Consider the following 21,473-nt stretch of genomic DNA (forward strand, 5'->3'; position numbering starts at 1 on the left):
TGTTTAGAAAACATAATTTGAAATTTATGACCATTTATTTTCTTGCTGAGAGTTAATTAGTATGGTAATAACATGTAGCTGCAGCCAGTGACAACATCTGCACAATCAGCACTTCCAAAGCCTAAGCAGTTAACGTGTTTCAATTATTTATTTGGAGTAAAAACTGGAAAGTAAAAATGATAATTTGTTTCTTTTACCGGGTTCCCTGAGGACAAAACACATACAAAGGTGAAAACATATGAGGAAAAGCACTACGGATCTAAAAATGCATCATAAACAAAACATAAATGCAAAATTTAAAAAAGCAGTTTCCTTTCACTTAAGGTTGTGCAGCCAGGCCAATTCTTTAAACTTTATTGTTCCCAGATGATATTTGTGTTGCAGCTAGGTGAACACATTGAGATATAAATAAAATACATAAAATAGTCTACATGAAACATAAGAATATGTTTAACATATCAATAACAACCATCCAAGCTCACATACAAATGTTGGCTATATCTCCAGAGAGCCAGAATCTGAATAATTGAGGAGATCCTGTTGAAGCGAGTTAACAGGTTTCAAAACCAGTGCAGAAATTAAAGTTAAACCGACACTGAGATCCCTCCGCCTGTAATTAACTCCCGGTGTGAGCCGAGCTGCTGCACCTGTCTCCACGCTGCTGCACCTGTCTCCACGCTGCTTCTCCCTCCGCGCGCGCCCGGCCGCATCATCTTCTCGCGCGCAGCGGAGTGGAGCATCAGCGTCTCTCCCCTCCAGCTCCAGCTGTATGTCTGCGAGGGCTGCTCAGCGCCGGTGGGGACATATCGTTACCGATGCTCTCCACCTAACGTGACAATTTCATACGACTGCTCGACACGCCGGCTGAAACAATGGGAGCGTTTGGAGTGGTGATGGGGATTTTACAGTACGCGGGACTTTACATTCAACTTAACGCAGCTCTCAACGACGGACACGGAGACGTGGATAATCACATCTCTGGAAATGGTGAGTTGGTCTCTGCTCGTGTTTGTTGGAGGTACCTTTGACTGGAAGATTTAATATCATTGCATTCAGTGTTGAGGTGGAGAGTCTGGGTGGGGTTCAGTGAACATTATTCTTGATTTGGTGGGAATTTTAATTCTTTCAGTTATAAGCCTCAGCTAGATTCAGCCTTATTTGTTGCCTATGATTAACTTAAATATGTATTGGTTTAGGGATTACATCTCTAAATTTCTCACTTTTATCATGTTTTATTGTGTCTACACGTAAGTGATTGAATATGGTGCAACTTGATGATGCGTTGTGATCTCTCTGAATATGAAAGACCATTTTACATAACTCATTAAGAGGCTGCACAGACCACTTTCATACCCTACATTTAAATTCAGTATTACCTATTTGGGTTGACAAAATCAGGTGCAACATGAGTAGCTTTTCAAACCAGTGTAGCAGTTTCCTCATATTGTGAAACAGCACCTGCTGACCAAAGTGTCTGCCAGACTGTTGTATGTTTTGCATTTGGCATAATAAATGTCAGCACAAAATTAAGGGGGAATCCCTTGGTAATAGTGATACAGTATCAGAGGAAATTGAAGACTAGTCTAAGCTATAAAAACATCATTACAAATAAATTAAAAAAAAAAACAGCTATGCAGTTAATGCTGTATCCTGTAATCTCTATGGAAATAAAATAAATAAATAATGCGTTTGGTGCATCTGTGTGAGTTGAGGAGGTTTTACCTGATGTGAAAATAAGCTTTGTGTTAGCTGAACTAATAAGCTTGGCATTATAGTTAATCAGAAAAATTTGAATACATTTTTTATCTAATTTTACTGTAACCAAGTTGAGCCTTTCCCCAAGGGCCAGCTTTACTTACTGTACGCCAAAACATCCCACCTGAAAGCTCTTTTATTCACTGAGTAGCCGCATCTGAGAGTTTGGGGCTTTGTTGACAGAAATTTTGGCAGAAATATTAATAATCCAGGGACGGATTTAAATCACCAACCTTTGAGGCGCTTACACTCTCGTCTGAATAGAATATTTTAATTTATTTACTTATTTTTGCCTTAGTGCAGTAGTTGATGGTAGAGACTGACAGATCGTAAACCTAAAGAGCAACATGGAACATAAGGCTCCATTCAAAACCAGACTGTCAAAATTTAAATTATACGATACATGTATATGGGCCTGAGACCACTTATCTCCAACCAAGGAAAGCTTATCCCCGAGAACTGTATGTGAAATTATTGCAATGCAAATTAACCCAAATGTTCTATATTTCTAAGACAAAACACAGCTCCCGTAGGCACCTGAAGGAGAGAGCGGATCTGTGATGTGCTTTTTCAGGAGGTGGATAGAGGCGTGAAGTGCCCTTTACTAAAGCAATATTTCCATATTTCATATGCTGCTGGCTGCCTCTTGTTGGAACAAAAGAACAGTGTGAGTTTGCAGTAGTTCTGCACTCCTCTTGGCTTGGTTCTTTACAGTATAGCACTTCTATTGACTTCAGTGGCTCACGTGTTTGCTGTCATCAGGCAGATTTATTGGTTGCTGATCTGTTAAGTCAAACTGCCAAGTAGTATATTTGTGTCATTCACCGCTTATGAATCTGAACATGAAAATAATGAGTACAATTGAAGAAAAATTGTATATTCTTTTAAAATGTTGGAGTCTACAGTGATGCAGTATAAATCTTTCGAGTATGCTCCTGATAGTGATGGACAATACAGTTTTATTCTTGTAGGTGACGCCATCCTTAAAAATGTCTTTGGAATAAGTTAAGTCAACTCGAAAATGACTTGAAGGATAATTTCTCTTCCTTTTATTTTCATACAGTGTCAAGTTTTCATGAACGTGTAATACCTCGTTTGGTCATGAAATTATTTTATTTATTTGAGTGTTACTTTTTTAAACATAATTGGTACTTTGACCTCCAAGCAGTCTTAAATTTCTTGCATATCCAAACATAGATTTCCTGTTATCTAATTCGATTGTGCGACAACCACAACTACTACTGCTATCTGACCAGCTGTCCCTCGAGCCTACTCTGTTTAGCAAGTTAGCTTTCGCTCGATCACTATGATTGAGTGGACTGTGCAGTGGTTCCAAATGGATTGGACAGGTTAGAAAATCAATTAGTAGCATTTCTTCCACAGGGATTTAATTAAAAGCGGCTGTAATTGTTGTGTCCTCCTCCCCACTCTGTCTCAGACTGGCCATAAAGAAGAGATGCCTGAGGGTGTTTTACAAGAATGAAAAATTAGATTCAGAAAACAAAATAAAAGCATTTCATTTCCACTTTTGAACAGATACAGCTTCAGAAAACAGAGTTGTGGTCTCCTTTGTGGTTAAGTATTCCTCAGGAGAATTTATTTTGTATTTATTTAAAAAAATGTAATCATGCTTTTTGATAAATTGCCCAGGCAGAGCGGAGCTGAGCCCTCATGCAGAGCAGAGAGGCTGCATACACTGTTAGATTCAGCCCTGACTCATTTGTTTCAGATAAGTGCATGTAGCCCCTGTTCACCTGTTTCCACTCGAGCTGAAGTGTAGATCGAATCACCTATGACACAAAATCATGTGTTCTGTGTAAAGAAATAATGACTCTGTTAGACGGATTAAAAGCTTCACGTCATTGTTTGCATCGTGTCAGACTATCACCTGCCGCAGGTGCATGGAGGTCAAGTTTGAGCAGTGAATGTTCTTTGTCAATATGTGGTCTTTTGTGAGTTTTTGTCCTTGGAGAGAACCCAAAGTGATGATAATGGTGCCACACGTGGTTCTGTCAAATGCATTTCCAGCACAAGGCCTTGCAATGTTCGAGCTCTTTGGCAGCATTCATCCTGTTATCCATAGTGAGTGCACCACTTTCACAGTGTGGGGGCGTGTACCAATTCATTAGGCCTCCAAAGTGTCTGGGATCCTCTGCCAGTCCTCTGCTTGGTGTCCTCTTAATGAGGACGGCCAGCCCCGGCAGTTTGCATTGGCTTTCAATTTAATGGAGCTCTGACAGTGCAGGAGGGAAGGGAGGGGGGGCACAGATTGTACAGTCATGCTGTCACAGCAGAGGGTGCTGGCAAATGCACGGTAGGAAAGAGCGGGACAGTGAAAGAGTGGTTGCAACAAGGTACACCTCGAGCAGATACTGGAGACAGTTTAACGTGACCGACGTTTCTCTGGTGATGTAGAAATCTCTGGAGGTCCCTAAGTGTGAAGCAGGGATAGGTCAGGATTTCATAAATATTTATAATATTTGAATAGTCTTTAAAATATATATATTTTTTAAATTGAATAGTATGCACTAATCACATCCTTGTTTTTCCCTGTTTTTACTGGCACCTAGTTGTAATGTGATACTCCTGCCAGAAGGGGGCAGTAATTTATCTAAAAGCTGTCTGGCAAGATCAATTAAACAACATGTGGAGAAAAAGAACACAGAGGGGTCAGTAATAGTTCCCTAAATGCCTCACATGGAAACTATTGCTTTATGCTATAATCAATAGTCAACAATCCTTTTATTGGGGATGTTGGCTTAGCAGCAGAGAATCCTCCAAATAGAGCTTATGCATGGTAAGGTTTAGTGTGGATGGAGCTTATGTCATAAAAATGTCATAAAAGTATAGAAGTTTGGTTTAATTAAATAAAGAATGTTTTAATAGAGATGACTTGAGACCACACAATCTATTTATCCTGAGGTCTTGGTTGTATAAGCTCACCTAGACTCTCTTGAATTGAAATACTCTATATCAACATGGCATTTCGTTACATTAATATCATACTTCAGCTTCCAAAGCCGCTCCAACTGAAGTGAAACTGCATCAACTTAAATTCAGTTTCCAGTTTAGTTCTTTGTAACTCTGGACACATTATGCAGAACAGACGGCTCCTGCACTCGACTGTCCCGTCTCAAGGAAAACACAGACGGCATCACGTAAAGGCTCTCAAGGGCAGCATAGTCGAATAGAACATAATGTTGTCCTTCATCACCGGGGAGTCCAGATGGAGTACAGTGTGCCATCTCCAAAATGCCTCAGAGCCATAGTATGTGTTGTCAACAACACATGTAACTTCATGTTGCCACAACGAGAGGAAACGCAGAAATAGCCTTGGAGTCTCGTGTCCCAGGGGCTATGAAAAATTCACTCCACAGGCCTCCGGTCCTCGTGGCAACAGGCAGACAGCTGCTTGCTTGATTTACACTGTATGACGCTCCATTCTTATTTCATTATTTTTACCTTCCACCTTGAATTCAGGCTGAAGGTCTCGCGGCAAACAATTATTTCCCAGAGGAGACTACTGTCTGTTTCCCCACTGCTGATTCTCAACCAAATACAGCATTATTGACTTACTGGCATTTTTCAAGACTATTATTTTGTGTTTTTTCACATTTGGGTACAAGCCGTCACTTGTACAGGAACTGTGCTGTGTACAGAAATCTCTCGACACCGTAATTCAATAGTAGTAGTATCATAATATCTGACTCATCTGTGGCTGTGACCTCATCTGACTGCTAAATAATGTCTTCTTTTTAATGCCATTGAATGGAAATGTAGTCCTTGGGTACTTAAAACAAAGTGCTGTCATCCCTGAAGGTCTTTCCGATATTCACTAACCCAACAGAACTTTCATTAGTTAGTTTTTGTGGATTAAAGTTTCGTAAGATGAAGATAAATATCTGCAGCAGGTCTCTTTATTGCTGCAGCTTCTTGTTGTTTCATCCTCCATTCCCTTGGGGCTTCCCTGATTATTAAACCCATTCATCAAATTAGCGAATACCTTCTCCCAGAAGGATTCTGTTCACAGGCTATTTACATTCACCTTGGTGGAAGTTGAGATGTTGAGATGGATTTTTATGTCTCTGTATTTCTTTTCAATTAATCATTTCTTCTCTTCAGATGTGACTCCGATGGAGGCATTGAGCTAATGAAGCTGAGTTTACCAGCTGTGTCCAACAGGCAGCACTTTTTCAGGTGAAAAATGTTTGCATTTAACTTAGAGAAGGATTTCTGCAATCCCTCCAGCTACCAAGGCTTCATTTGAAATGCTCCTCTGCAGGAACACACTGAGGCATAAAAGCTGCCCTGGAGACTGGGCTGCTACATGACCTTTGCCAAGTTGTTTCAATACTCAGAGTTAGCCTGCTGTGCATCTATACACAGTTTCACTCTGTAAATTCTGAGCCTGAATAGACATTTAGAAGAGAGGTCTTTTAAAACTGTTTACTTTAGTTACTCAAAACCAGCACAATATCACTTACTCTGGTAAATCATAACATATTTACTTCTCAGCACTGTTGAATATAATATAATACACTTTTGGTCCATAAGATTCATTATGACAGTTTTATGCCCCCTTGTTCCCATCCCAGTGAACACGATGGCTCATGAACACCTTGAGGGAATTTCTTCAAACTTGGCACAAACGCTTACTAGGTTCCAAGGCTGAACTAATTCAGGTCTTGAGTCTGGACAAACATGCATGTAAACTGCAACTTGACTGTTAGGCGAAGGCATACAAACAAGAGGCGGTAATTCTAGTGTGTTTAAAATGAGTCAACCACAACACGTAACCAAAGCTAGTTACTTGGCTTCTCACATTTACCACTTGCACTCTAGTTTGGGCGACATCCTACAAACAAATGATACAGTACAATGCATGAAGTTGTTTAAAACATGTTTTACATGTCTCAGTAACACCAGGACTGTATTATTACATATTTATTGTAGAGACATTATTACCCAAATAATATCTTATTGCAACGTTTATCATGTGTGGGATTAGCTACTCACTAAACACAAAGGACTTTCTTTGCACCATTTCCCTCCTGCTTTACCGTCTAGTGCACTTCTTGTCTCCAACCTAGTATACTCCCACAAACATGCTCTGGCGCTGCATATACTGAACTACTATAGCACTGTAAATGTCTATCACTGTATGACTTAGGATGGACCCAATAAATCCACTAACATTTGCTAAAAACTATTTTAAGTAATAATTTTGTTGTTTTAAGTGGAATCACTTTATATATTTGTGGTCTATTAGTAAGGATTTCCTTACCAATATTGGACTTGAGGGATAGTGTTAAGAGATGGACAAACATATTGTTGGTTTGGGTGTTTTCATGTCATATGTTGACAGTAAAATAAATATAGAATAACATAAGCTTCATCCTTTAAGGGTTTGACAGAGAAGAAACAGAAGGCTTCATGGGTGGTGACAAGCTTATACTGCCAGTCCCTTTCTCTCTAACACACACATGGACAAGGAAAGATACGGGTGTCACACTTGCTTCTCATCCATGCTAATGAGGCCTCTGTAATTTAGTCACCCTCAAACAGCTCAAGCTCCCTTTATAGCAGAGAAATAGAGGATTGATGGATTGACCTCACACAGGCACTCAGGCTGGATTCATCGCTTTCATTTTGACTGGGACCCGCAAAATATTTACCATCACCAGAAAAGACTGGTCCTCTTTTTGGCTTGAGCCATGTGTTTGTTTATATATTTATGTCCTCCACTGCATTGTTTTCTTTCATTATTTCCTCCCCGTTTCATTTTTAATGAGTCTTTGATGGATAGTGAGCAGCTGCCTCTGTTCTCATGGCCTCCCTTCTATCATTGCTCTGTGAGCAATATAGTGAAAAATGCCAAAGAGGACCTTTTTAAAAATGCATGTAATGTATTTACATCTTCAAAGAAGGGTCCTCTGCCTCTGCTTGAAGAAGGTCTGACTACTGTCTTTATGAAAATCTATACTTAGACAAGGCCGAGCCTTTGTTTGCCTGCTATATAGCATTATAAATGACACGGTCCTGTGTGCATAAGATTTCCCTGGAAGTCAATATTCACGTCACAAGTACATGTTCATTCTTTTCTTACCCATGAAAATTTACCAGAGGAGTCAGCTCTTGTGTTGATTTAGCATTCTACTGAGGTTATTGTATTGATTTCCAGTGATGCTGCTGTGATTGAAGTCAGGAAACAGTTGGATTGCTACTGAGCCAGCTTTGATAGGGCCTGACGTTGGCACAGCACAAGCTAGCAGACTTTCTTTGTCAACTACACGTTTCACAGGAAGGTTAATGCATAGTAAACTAAAAGGCAATTTGACAACTGTCAGATGGATATAGATCAGGATGGATGGAGACTTTTGCATTAATAGGGCTGGTGTCAGACCTATAAAACAATTATGTTTTACTTAAAAACATTTTATTCCTTGTATCTCAAAGCTTGGGCGGGTTGGCAAAAAGTTCTTCCATTTTAAAAATGTATGGAGTACATTAGAGACACAAAGTCTGACATAAAGTTTCAGTAAATGGAGAAATTGGAGGAGACATTGCCAGTAATTTACTACACAGAGATAATGTGGGCTGTAATGCAGCATCTGGGATGATATGAGTTTTGAGTGTGCTTCCGTTTGAAACGTCGTTTATATTAGCATTCAGTACGAAATGTCATATCTTTTACTTTATGTAGAAACCTTTAACCACATGATGTGGCTGATTATTTCAGTTAGAAATCTAATTTGTCATTACGTGGACCTTTGGCTTCAACACACTGCAGCGTAAACAGCAATCTTGGGTGTCCAACTTGAAACTGTAATGATTGTACAGAGCTTTTGAGCTGTCGGGTTGAAGATGTGTGTGAAGCTTTCACGATTTAGAATTTATAGCTTCTTTGAAGCAACATCCATATTTAAAGCCTCGTATACTGTCATGGCTGCAACTTTATGTTCTATCAGAATCTGATTTATCGGCTAAATTTCTTCAGTCTTCACTACATATATTGTGGCAGTCTGGACAGACATGGATGTAAACTACAAACTGACATACAACCACGAGGCGGTAATTCCAGTTGTTGCATTAAAATGTGTCATTTGCTTCCAACACCCAAGTTTTGTGGACTTCAATCTTTGCTATTATACATGTTTTCATTGTTCTACACATTGTCAGCACAAACATCAAAAAGTTAATGTAAGTCAGTCGGGCAAATAATAATTTAAAAAAGACAACCAAGAGCATTTAAAAATATATATTTTTTCCTGTTTTCTGGCATTCTCGAAACCCCTTTGTCACCACGTAGATATTTGCATTTGGAAATACCATATCTACAACCAACCATCTTTACCATTATATATTAACTGTATGCATCTGTAGCATTTTTGCATCTCAAATGTTTTCTGATCTCTCTCTCTCTCTCTCTGTCTTCCCCTGCTTGTCACACTTTTACATCAAAGACTGCTAATGAGATTGTTTGCCTTTCACAAAGAAAAAGAAAAAGAAAAAAACAGTCAACTAAATTAATTATATGATGGATTCATAGAGCGTAAAAACAATTATATTTAATCTGTGTGATGAAAAGAAGAAGTAGCAGGCAGAGTTTGCAAGACTGACGATTTTTTTTTCATCGGCTTTCTTTAGGAGTTACTCATAAATTTATTTTAATTTGTCACTTTTCATCTTTCTGTCCTCCTCCTCCATCTAGTGAAGCAGTTCTTGCTTTGCCCTTTGATCTTTGAATTGCTGTGATTCCCTCGGTAACCGATGTGTGTAACGGTGTGTGTGTTAGAGAGAAAAGCATGTGTGAAATGTTGCAGAGTGATACGTGTACAGGCTCCTCTGCTTGCTATTTTCCGCCTCCACCTCCTCCATTATTTTCTTATAACGGAACAACTTGTGTATCATGGCTTATGTAAAACACGCACCGGAAACACACACCAGTGCTATTATGGTCAATCAATGACAGAAAAATAATGTGCTACACTTTTTAACATCCATTTCAAACCAACACAGAGCTACACAACGTGATACCCAACGTGCTGAATTCAAGCCACAAGACACCACACAGTGAGACACTCAATCCTCCCAGGAGGCCGAGCACCTGGCAGAGGCAGTGGGCTACGCTTCAGGAGGTGTAGTGGGCTACTCTGAGAGCGCTGGAAGAATCTCTTTATAGCAGACACCAGAGAGCCAACAGACACAGACTGCCCACTCAGCAAGAGAGGCAGAGAGAGGGGGGAAAGTGAGGATGGGAACTGAATTAAAGGAGGAAGGAAAGTGAGAGTTGAGAAGAGATGGAAGGAGCCTGTAATAGGTAGAAAGTTAGAATGAAAGGGCAATAAAAGAGGGCGAGAGAAGAGTAAACACGCAGTGTGTTTTCAACAAGAGGAAGATATTTGTGGGAGATGCCAGTGAGCTGGCGGGAGAGACAGCAAGACAGAGAAAGAGCTAAGAGAGGATTTAAACAAGAGAAAGAAAGAGGTGGAAAATTGAGAAAAATCTTGCATTTGCAGAATCAGGGTCTTATTGGCTGGCTGAAGAAATGGGAAAAGTGCAGGAATTACCTTACAGCTATAAGACTGTCCTGTAGCTTTGGACTCCCGGGTGTATATGAGGACTCCCTGCGCAGTCTCTCTCCTTGATTTGACTTTGGCTTCACACACTGTGGTTTTAAATGGCTGCGGAGGCTAAGATAGCCTCATTAATTCTGATTTATTCTCTACTTTGGTTTTTCATCATATAAAAGGATTGTCATGTATATTTGAAAAGGCATCAAGGGTTGATTTTTAAAAGTCATATGCAAACAAAATATAATGAAATCCGTATTATTATTCTTTTATAGAACGCAGCAGCCAAATATATTTCCTTACAGATTATAAATTTAAGAAAAGCACCTTTTTTACCACTTTAAAAGCGAATGTTTTATATATTTACTTGCCAACTGACTACAACAGAAAGCTAAGCGTTCACTACGTCTCCTTAGTTATGAAACTTGTTTAGGTCTGTTAGGGTGTTTTCACACCAGTGCTTTTTAAACTGGTTGAATTGGATGGAGTTTTGCCTGGTATATTGGCCAGATAATTGCCAAGGCAATGCCAATTAGCTGTTAGGGTTAACCTAACCTGCCAGTGCTTCATGTGAAATTATCTTGTCGTGTTTTCTCAGAAATATGCAAAAGTCCAGAACACAGGACCTTCTTCTTGTGTTTCCTTTTTGCTTGGACCACAGACACATCTAATCAATAAGCAGAGAGGACGTTCTCATGTGGTTTGTTGTGATGGATTTTGGTTTGCTTGTTCTTTTTTCTGTGTGAAAAGACGAGGGGAAAACGAGTTCACAAACTCCTCAAAACCAGAGTATTGGTGTGAAAACAATCTAGAAGTTCTCTTGACATTACAATGATAACCACTCAGAATTTGGTCATTTTTAAAACAGCGGGTTCTTGATATCAAACAGAAATCATGCTGCTCATTTCCAGCTGTTACTCTTCCATATTGCCAGCTGAAATAACAGGAGATGATAGCAGATATTATTAGCTGTGGCTAGCTATTTAATTAAGCCAACATTAGCTTAATGAGCTGGTTGAAAGTCCTGCTGACTTTTTGTAATGACTCCAACTGAGTTGTTTAAAATAGAAAATACTGCAAAATGGGTTCTAAATATGTCCTTAATTAAGGACTTGACAGTATATTGATATTGTATAAATATCATGACGTGACCAGATAGCATCTTAGATTTTGGATATCGTAGTATCATGATATGGCATTAGTCTTTTTTTTTCCGGTTTTAAAGACTGTATTACAGTTAATTGTTTTCATTCTATGAACTTGCTGTTCTATTGTTTGCCTTCACCCACTTAGTAATGAGTTACTGATGATTACCAAGATCTCATTTGTGTTGATATTTTGAGACAGCACCAATAATCATCCCTACAATATTGTCACAATATAGATATCAAATATCAAATATTGCGATATTTGATTTTGTCTGCCCTCATTCAAACTGCCTCTAAATGGGGAGAAAGCTGAAGATTGTTGACCAAACTGTGTTACATCAGACCTGTGATTGGACAGTTAGCCAACAGTAGGTTATTATGGAATAATTCCATACTTCTTAATTAATCAACTACTCGCGTAGTAAGCTAATCATTTATATTTTCAAAAAAATGTTCAATATTATCCTTTTTTGTGCTCACTAGTTTTATGTGTCACACAAACATCTTTTTTGTCTGCAGCTGACAGTTCAAAGTGACAGACTGCTGCGCTCTGTCGCGAGCTGTTGATACTGTATCTTGAGGACAAAAAAAACACGAGAACCTGCACTGACTACTAAGAAAACTCTAAGATGATTGAAATGCCACCCTCTGTTGTTTTGCTCATATATTTAATGCACAGGGAAGTTATCTGCCTCTGTGCTTCAGCTCTGGCACCATAAGATATTATTACTAGGCATTATTATAAGTTTTGTCAGAACCTCTGTGCTCTTCATCGGGTATCCGAAAGGAAGCGCGTCACTCCTGAATAATGAGATTTATACTCTAAAGTTAATGCTGTTAGAGAGAAGAATTCTTGGCATGAAACCATTAAGAAAATGTATTTTCTCAGAAATATGTTCCAATACACAAAAGTATCAAATCCGCAGTTGATGACAATCTTTCTCCCTTCAGGAGGTTTTTCAGTTTCAATTCTTTGTCCCATTTGAGTGAAAGGAATCTGTGGTTAATTGAGAATTATGTATCTTCTCTGTCATTAAATGTTGAATTAATCGTAGACTATTAATCTTAATAGTCAAGACATAATTGGCTGCTTCAGACACAAGCTGTGTTGATACTCCTAAAACAGCTGCTACTGTGAGCTGGCGTGATTTCTCAAAGATCATAGGTCGCGTCACATTTCAGTTTCCTGGATCCCTTCACTTTATAATAATCACAAGAACTTTTCCTCAGATGCTATTTCTGGAGCTTTTGAACTTGCGCTGTTAAGATTGGATTGCCTTGTTATCCTGGCAGATTTTCCTGCCATTAAGAAAAACGTGCATCGGCAGATGAAAGAGAATCATTCCACCAGCTGTGATTACAGTTTTCAGCGGCATCGAAGGAATAGTCAGCACTGCAGGAAACCATCCCAGAAGATGCATCCCACTGTGCAAAATCAGGAGAAATCACTGCAGGAGTGTTTACAGTTTTCGTCTCCTTTTGCTGTACACAGAGCTGCACAGAAAATGTTTCCAGGAAAACATCTGTTTGTCTGCTGTAATGTCCAGCTTTCTGCCTGTGTCCTTCTGCTTTTCATTCTCATTATCCAGTGTATCCTAAGAAATTATCATGTCTATAAAATTCTCTTTTCCCATTTATTTCTCTGAGGCTTTCAATGTTCACATTAAAGGAGGTGTGAGACATGCTTGTAAAATGTCTCTACTGTTTAGATAATTCAGCCTGATTGAATGTAGTAATTAAGCCGTTAGCTTCGTCTCCGTCTTCATTAGCAGATAGAGCTTGCTGCTGTCCAGTGGATCTTAAATTAAGATTCCTCAAAGCATCTGTTGTGTTGTTACGTACTGTATCTGCGGGCCCTGAGCTACATGCGAAGCCTCATAAACCAGGGAGAACATTTGTTCTCTGCCCTTTTATCTAGCAGCATCTTTAGTAAAGATTCATATTTTAAGGTGAAGATGGAGAGGCAGATTTTAGATTAACTGAATTGTATCCTCATCTCACCTTATTTTTTTCAGTCTCAGGAGTTATACTCAAGTGGCTTGAGGTTTTGTTTTTTCCTGCCTGCCTGTGATGTTTTCATGACACACTCAGCAATTTAACAGGCTATGTAATCAGTGAAAATAATCCAAGGCGAAAACTCAAAATGTTGTTTTGGGTCTATAATTTCGCCTGCTTGTTTGTCTCATCTGAAGAATTTAACTTGTATAAGTCTTTGCAATGCTGCTTGTTTCTTTCAATAGATGTCTCAGAAGCCTGCCAGGGATGCGAAGTGAATGCACTCATATGTAGCTCTTTGGTCTGTCAGTGTAATTGCAGTTTGCATCAGAGCATACGACATGACCACTCTGTGGAAGAGCCTGCGAGTGCTTCGTGTTCATGGCCGTAGTTAAAGGAGAAGGCAGTATAAAGAAATTCACCAGGGGCCCTTCAACAAAGTTATCTGTGGCTGTGTGAGACACAATATCACATTATTATCATTTATTTTGCAATATGTTTGGTATTGAGATAAGACATCTAACGCTGTGAGGCACAGATGTCCTATCTAATACATCAGTGCTGTGAGAAAGCCTTTTTTTGTAAAGCTTACAATGCTATTTTTTTGGCCACAGAAGGGTTATGAAGATATTATTTATTTGGTTGACCTCTGTGGTCCAATTGGTTTGCCATGAAATTTGGTTCAGATATGCATGCTTCCCTGAGTAAATGCGATAACTGTAGTGATCCAACAAAACTGAGATGTTCAATATTGTCAAACCTGCAGAACCTCAGCATGTTAGCATGTTAGCTCCACGGTGCATCCTCACAGAGCCGCTTGTATCCATGTCGACTCCGGTTGGTGACACTGTGTCAAACAGGTGGCAATTTGTTGTTATTGATTCGTGACCCCATCGTTAGTGATGCTGGTTTTTTAGATTGAAAAGCGTCTCAAATAGTGTGTCCTCCACAGAAGAGTTTAGTTGTATGGACTGTTCATGGTGTGCAAATGTAGATATTAGCAATGTTTAAATATAATTTTAAAAACAGTAAATATGTTTGACTGCATGGTACATATGATCCATTAAGTAATTAGGAGAAAAGGGTGCTTTACAGCATCAAAAAGGATATTAATAATAAGACAGGTTGGATCATAAAGATCAGCCAAGTTCTCTGAATATAAACATACAAGCTGCAGTGGACTGCTGTCTGCACTTTTATATCATACTCTGTCTGTGCACGTTTCCATATGTCTTTCATCTATTTATTAACAGTTCTTTCTAAAAAAAAAAAAAAAAAAAAGGTCCAATATCCTTCGTATCACTGTGTGCGTCTTCAGCTCTTTCAGCTCTCCTCCCTGCCTCTCCTATCAGTCTCCTCACTTTTCCATTTCTGTCTCAGCTCTTTCTTTTCAACACACTCGCCTCAGTTCCCTTCCCCTCTGCCCTTGTCTCCCTTTCCCTCTCTTCCCTCTTCCTTTACCTTTCTTGGCCCCTGAAAGGCTGCGTCTCTACAGTATGTCTCCTCCTGACAAATGAGGCCACAGCCCGGCCGCCAGCAGCAGTGCATCAAGGGCACGACTCCTGAGGGCCCAGTCAGTCCAATGACACTAAAACCCTCTCTCCTGCTCCTCTATTTTCAGCCTTTTCTCTCAGCTTCCTGTTCATCCTGGGATCATCTTCGCACAAGGCACAGTGAATGCCAATTGCAAATATGCTGACTGACTTCTGTCTTGGGTTTTTTTTTCTGAAAGAGGAATAGTTTGTTGATGAGATTTAATTGTTACCTGATAGAACAGATGGCTTATTATGTTCTTATCCCACTTCAAGTACGACAGTGGGATCTCCTGGACTTTTGACAGTTTTACTAAAGAATTTGCTTTGACGTGTCACATTTCCTGTCTCATCTCTCTCATCAAACCTGTCTTATAGCTGTAGGCAGCTGTTTCCAGCTGTCAACTACTGATAAACCCATTGAACACTCCTGCCCAAGCCCAAACAGCAGAGAGATAGAGTTAGCAACTAGCTGGTGGATACAGTGGAGCACTTGGCGGCTCACGAGCCAGACTGTTTCCACAGGTGTTGGTGGAGACCTTTTCAAATCTTTAAACTCTTTAAAATCCTTCATAGCAGTTGTCATGTTTGTGTCTGAGTATTTCTCTTTTGCTGAAGTGTGATGTCGTGATGTCACCGGTGGTATTTTGGTCACCGAACTCTCTGAGAAATAGAAATCTCAAGGATTTTTGTTTCTGTCATTTATGGGGAAGTCATTGTTTCTTTTTTCTTTTGTTTCTTTCTGTTACAGCTCTCTTTACAGAGGTCCCACACGACATCACGATGCACAGCGGTGAGGATGTAGAGATGGCCTGCTCCTTCCGAGGGGCCGGCTCTCTCTCCTACTCACTGGAGATCCAGTGGTGGTACATCAAGGACCACAGAGACTGGCAAGAGAAGCCTGGCCATTTCACTAATGATGTAAGCTTCAAGGGGAACGTTAATCTTGTTCTGGTTTAAATGTATACGTGCAGTGTTTTATTGTCCAAGGAAGTGCACACTTCTGAGCTCTTTTGTATTCCCGGCTTGGATTTGTGACCATTTTAGATTCTCAGTTCTGCTTTTAGATGATATAACTAATGAATTGATCAAAAACTAATTCCTCAAGAATAGCTTCAAATTTACCTTCAAAACTTTCCCATGTTTAACCAAATGCAGCTCTGCTTGACATCATCATTTTATAATTTCAGAGAACTTTAGTTTACTTATAAAATTTCAAATTAATAACATACTTCATTGAGGAAAAAATTGTTTTTTTTCCCAGAAAACCTGTAACTCAGTTTGAGTGCCATTACATTGTGACAATAAGCCAAATAAACCCAGTATATTGATGTCTGTTTACTTATTGTAACATTCAGCCAATACTGCCACCATGAGGACAACGTGGATATTACAACATTAATTTCCCAAAAAACTGAATTACCTCTAGGTTCCATACAATAACAATTGGAAAACATGTTTTATTATTTTTATTCCAGCAATGTTAATTTATTTTGAATTGTTAATAGTTGAGTGATTATTTGAAAATGAATTACTCACTGTATATAATCCTGGGTTGCTGACTACCTTTGGTATTCATGTAGGGTCAGGAGTAAGTATGAAACAAATATTGTAATAATATGAGCTTTCACATACATATTAGTTTCACCATCCATTTAATAATCCGTGTTTGGGTGGTGTTAAAGGACGATTGTAGGGGTGTCTGACAAGAAACTGGTTGGGAATCACAGCATCTGTGTGGGCTACTGTATGATGACTAGAGCTACAGTGGTATACATAACTATTAACTATTTTTTATTTCCGTGTTATACTAATATCCTCCTGAGACTACAGTTACATTGCTGTATATTAGACATAAGAAATATCACAAGATCACTGATATTATCTTGATCTTTTCAGTAATTTTTTAGAGTGTACACATTTTTTCAAAACCTTTTGCACTGAGCAGAAAACAAAACATGGTACAAGCCAAATGTTTAACCTAAAAAAAGACTCCCTCGTCTCCCAAGCAACTGCCAAACTTTAACATTTTCTTATGCAAACAGAGAAGTCATTAATATGCATTTCCCAAGTATCATGTAGTTCAGAGTAAAAAAAAAAAAAAACAACAACCCTAGAAAACAAAATGCAATACATTTTCTATGTCAGTGAGTTCATAGTGTTTGAAAGCAGCAGGTGTTTTCTCCATTTTGAATATAGACTTTTTCCATTTTTATGATTAATTTTTGTGGACAGAACTGAACCTAAAGCTTGCTGTACTGTATATCAGTCAAATGGAAATACAATATTAGCCATTGCAGAAATCCACTGGCATGGAAACTAATGAGTAATTGCTGATTAGCATTTGCCAGCAGGGGGAACAGGTAGACTCTCTCCCATCATGGGGGAACTCAGGCTCCCCTGTTGTGCCTCGAGACACTATAATTGGCACTGAGAAAGAAATAGATTTTCAAAATCTCTTTGTGCTCCATGCATAATTCATAAATATGCCCAAAAGAATACCTCTGTGCCTCTGCATACCCAATCACACACACTCTCCTGCTCAGAGGATGCTGTGGAGTGTGTGCTTGTACACACACACACATTTAAACATGCATGCACACACTCAACTACAAGAGAAAGCGGTAACTACAACAAATAAGCAGTCCAAAAAGGGACTCCTGTGTTAGAAAAGCTTCTAAAAACATGAGACATGTCTCTCCAGTGAGATGTTGCCAGCATTAGCAATGAGATGTTTCCTGAAAAGAGCTGCCTCAATGAGCTCTCTGCTGCCAACGCTTCATCCATGTTTCTGTGCAGGTTCTACCGCTGGAGGAGACGTCCAGAGAGGCCACCAAAATTAGTGTGAGTTTGATGAAGCTTGCTGATTTTTTTTTCCATTAATTTTATTCTCATGCATATTAAAGAAATAAAATCTTTGGAAGATTTATTTCAAATTCATGGATTCATTCATGGAGTGTTTCATTATCTCTTAACGACAGTGGATTTCAGAAAAAAAGTTGAGAATGTAGTTGAGAAGGATATAGTGTTAAGATGTTTACACACTAGAGGCCCGGTGACTATATGAAACGAGCATGCGAAACCCTCACTGGTGAATATTTTGCATCAAAACTATTCAATGCAAATTTGCAACAGTGGTTGAAAAACTGGTTCAAATAGATTCGTGCCAGGTCTTTCATCAGAAAAAATTTAGTCAACATGGTAGAACTATCTGCTTTAAAAACGTCAATACTGTTGTAAACAGCAACAAGTTAAATTGTTGCTTTAGAACACTTAAAAAAAAAAAAAAAATAATAATAATTATAATTAATTCCACCAACAGTTTCTAAAGGCCTTTAAAATACTATTGTACTGGCAATAAATAAGAATGAATTGTCTTTTTTCCTCATTAGGTGGTAAAAGTGGCCGGTAGCAACATCTCACACAAACTCCGCCTCTCCAGCGTCAAACCGTCAGACGAGGGCACGTACGAGTGTCGCGTCATCGACTACAGCAGTACGGTGGTGCAGCGCCACCACGTTCGGGCCTACCTCCAGGTGGAGCCTGTGAGGCGGAGTCAGGAGTCAGACTATGTCCGGCTGCAGGAGCCAGGACACCGGTCACAGGGGAACCACCCGCATTCCCCCCACCAGACAGAAGGCAGGGAACTGAGGAAGAGATCAGCTGGCAGCACCACTGACTGCGATGAGAGCTGTGTGCTTTAGGGCGGGCGACGCGCCTGTCCGTCTGCATGTTCACGACTTATTCCCGTTAAGAGGGACGGTCACCGGAGCGCTAATCAACACACAGCTGAATCCAGACTGCACTCTTTGTGTCTCATGGTTTGTTATCTTTAATATTGCTGTTTGGACGCCCAAAAGAAGGGACAGTTTTACTGACGCTAAATCGGATTGTGTTCTTTGTGTTGCTTTGTTCTTTGTCTCTGTGCTTTTTCCTATTGCATTACATTTATGTTCATGTTACAGTAAGTCTAATAACAAAGAAGGATTTTATTTTTTTAATTTTTTTTATGGATATCAAAAGTAGTAAAACAAAGCAAAGCTGAGATTCACTGATACACAGGATTTAGCCTTTCCTTTGTAATGTGCCATCTCTATTGTCTTTTACCAAAACATCCACAAAAAGCTGCAGTATTTCATTGTAAATGCCTCCTAAGGAAGAAAGAATTAAGCTTTTTTTTTCATTTATCTGAAAACTTTTGAAGCGCATTGATTTCAATTATGTAATCTTCATTTTAACGGGCTGTGTTTAGCTTTTTAAACCACGACTACAACAATGCCTGTCACAATGCAAATGTATGCCTTCCTCACTTCAAGATAATATATAAATTATTGTGTATATTCACTTTTTTCCACTGTGGACTTTTACTGTCACCACTAACATAAAGTCACTCAGTGCTACTTAACCAAACGATACAACCACAACTACTATGTTAATCACTCCAAATGTTTGCCATTACTTTCTCAGTGTCACCTTCTGTCTAAAACTTTTATGGAGCATCTCGTTTTCATTCCTTGATTGTATTTGTTCTTAGTGCTGCTGTTCAGTATTTGTTCTGTTAAATACATTCATTTGAAACAACTTTGGTCTTTTTTTTTTCAGTCATTCTGCTACCCTGCTACGGGCTTTATTAGAATAAGGTTTCAATGAAGCTGCATACATTTAAATAAGAAAGCATGAGCCTCAAGATTCAGTGTTGCTCTGACATGTTTGTGGCTCACTGTGACTTCAAGCATCTCTCAGGTGTTTACTGACAGGTTTGATAATATTACAATACATAATTTCATCTGTAAAAATATACATTTGTCACATGTACATGTTAAAAGAGGACACAAAGATTTAACAACATAATAGACTTTTAATTGTACCTACATTTGTTAATTTCATCGATGTTAATTTAATGTCTTATTTTTACTGCAAAGGAATTGCTACTCATGATTCTGGTCATGTTCTTTGTGGAGGAAATCTGTGGATTCTTAATTTGAATTGTAGCCTATAATAGAGGCAGAAAATGATATGAGGACAAAGGAATGTTTTTATTTTGGTTTTTGCTGCCAAAAGTAGTTTCAAACTGAATTTGAGCTACCTTCTTTTTAATTATGTTTCACGGTAGTTGATCAGAGGGATTAATAGTCACGAGTTCCTCTCTGTCCAATAGTTTTGAGTCTATTTTGTCCCTCCCCATGAGCGCACTTTATAAACGAAGCAGCGTTCATGCATCTGCTTTGTGCTCTGTCTGATGCCTTTAACAATCTTTCATGCAGATTAAATGAAACAGTAGTAGGGAATTTAGTTTTACCTGCTGCCTCTCGGGCAGGTCAGCCAACCACAGATGCCGATGACCTGTCCTCCATGCCCAGCGTCCACAGGAGCCTCTTCAGCCGGGGAAAATCTCTTTATTCGCTCCTGGCCCATCTCCAAAACTTTCAAAGATCTTCAAACATCGTATCCAACAATCAACCGATCTGAGTCCGAGATTTTTTCATATCAATCCGTCATTTCAGCTCAACATCAGCGTCAGGAAACCCGCAGCTCATCCTGCCCTCCCCCTGGTCCTCCGGCTTCAACCCCCCTACCTCTCAGAAACACCTGATTCCCTGAAAAGTCTGAAAAGGCCTCAAATACAACCTCCGGCCATCTCTTCTCCAAATGTAGACCCTGCTCCTCTCGCCCTCAACAACACCCCGTCCTCCCTGAGCTTCTTGGACTCTAAGATTCAAGCCATGGAAAGTCAAAGTTTTTGTGTTTTCCAGCCACCTGCTCTCCTTTCAACTCTGAGCCCGCTGTCGCCGCCCTCTTGAGTGACTTCACAACCCCAAAGTCCTGGCTACTGCAGTTCCAGCACCACCTACAGGGGTCACCCTCTTCCCAGTTGCAGCCACATCCTGGCAGATAATGACTGAAAATTCTATTGAAATTCAATTGAATAAATGAGTCAGATTTGGGGGGAAAACTCTTAGCTAAAGTGGACACTTTTTATTTCAAGGGACAATGAGCCAAGACTGTGAAAGAATCACACCATAACCTAGTTATTCGTGGCTTTTGGTGTTTAAAGACATGCGTATATATCAAGATATATCAATAGACATTCAGATTGCGAAATGTATCCAGGGTGCACAGATGAGCTTGAAACAGACGATTTTCTTTCATTCTGATGCTGATGTTGATGGCAGTGATCTTTGTTGGTCCTGAGCGCGGCTGCAGTAAACTGCTGTGGTTCTGTCCCTGGTTAGGCTTCAGAGTGAATTTCCTTTGAGGTACGTTGGGGGAATAATAATATTGTGGTGACAAAAGTGGTTGGCGCAGTTGTGTCGGAGGCACTCGGAGGTGTACTGCTTTCTCAGATTGTTTTATATGAATGTGAAATTGTTTGTGACCATCATTTCACAAGCACAGCATTTTTATGTCAGGGCACAGCAAATTTTATCTGTCACCATAGCTGTTGATGAAAGGTCATACATTTTTTTACC

The 21,473-nt window shown here is 39.4% G+C and overlaps 1 protein-coding gene across 1 annotated transcript; it reads left to right on the forward strand.

The window, feature by feature from the left end:
• Positions 1-728: 728 nt before the first annotated feature.
• On the forward strand, positions 729-19,584 carry LOC138628454 (V-set and transmembrane domain-containing protein 2-like protein). The gene is made up of 4 exons (XM_069711510.1): positions 729-987; positions 15,755-15,924; positions 17,803-17,847; positions 18,396-19,584. The coding sequence occupies exons 1-4, from the start codon at positions 873-875 to the stop codon at positions 18,705-18,707; spliced, it is 642 nt and encodes a 213-aa protein (XP_069567611.1). The 5' UTR covers positions 729-872; the 3' UTR covers positions 18,708-19,584.
• The last annotated feature ends 1,889 nt before the right edge of the window (positions 19,585-21,473 follow it).

Source organism: Brachyistius frenatus, unplaced genomic scaffold (genome assembly GCF_029030835.1).
Source record: "Brachyistius frenatus isolate BFR_SWC_R1_liver_20210118 unplaced genomic scaffold, ASM2903083v1 Contig_4, whole genome shotgun sequence".
NCBI classification, from domain to species: Eukaryota; Metazoa; Chordata; class Actinopteri; family Embiotocidae; genus Brachyistius; species Brachyistius frenatus.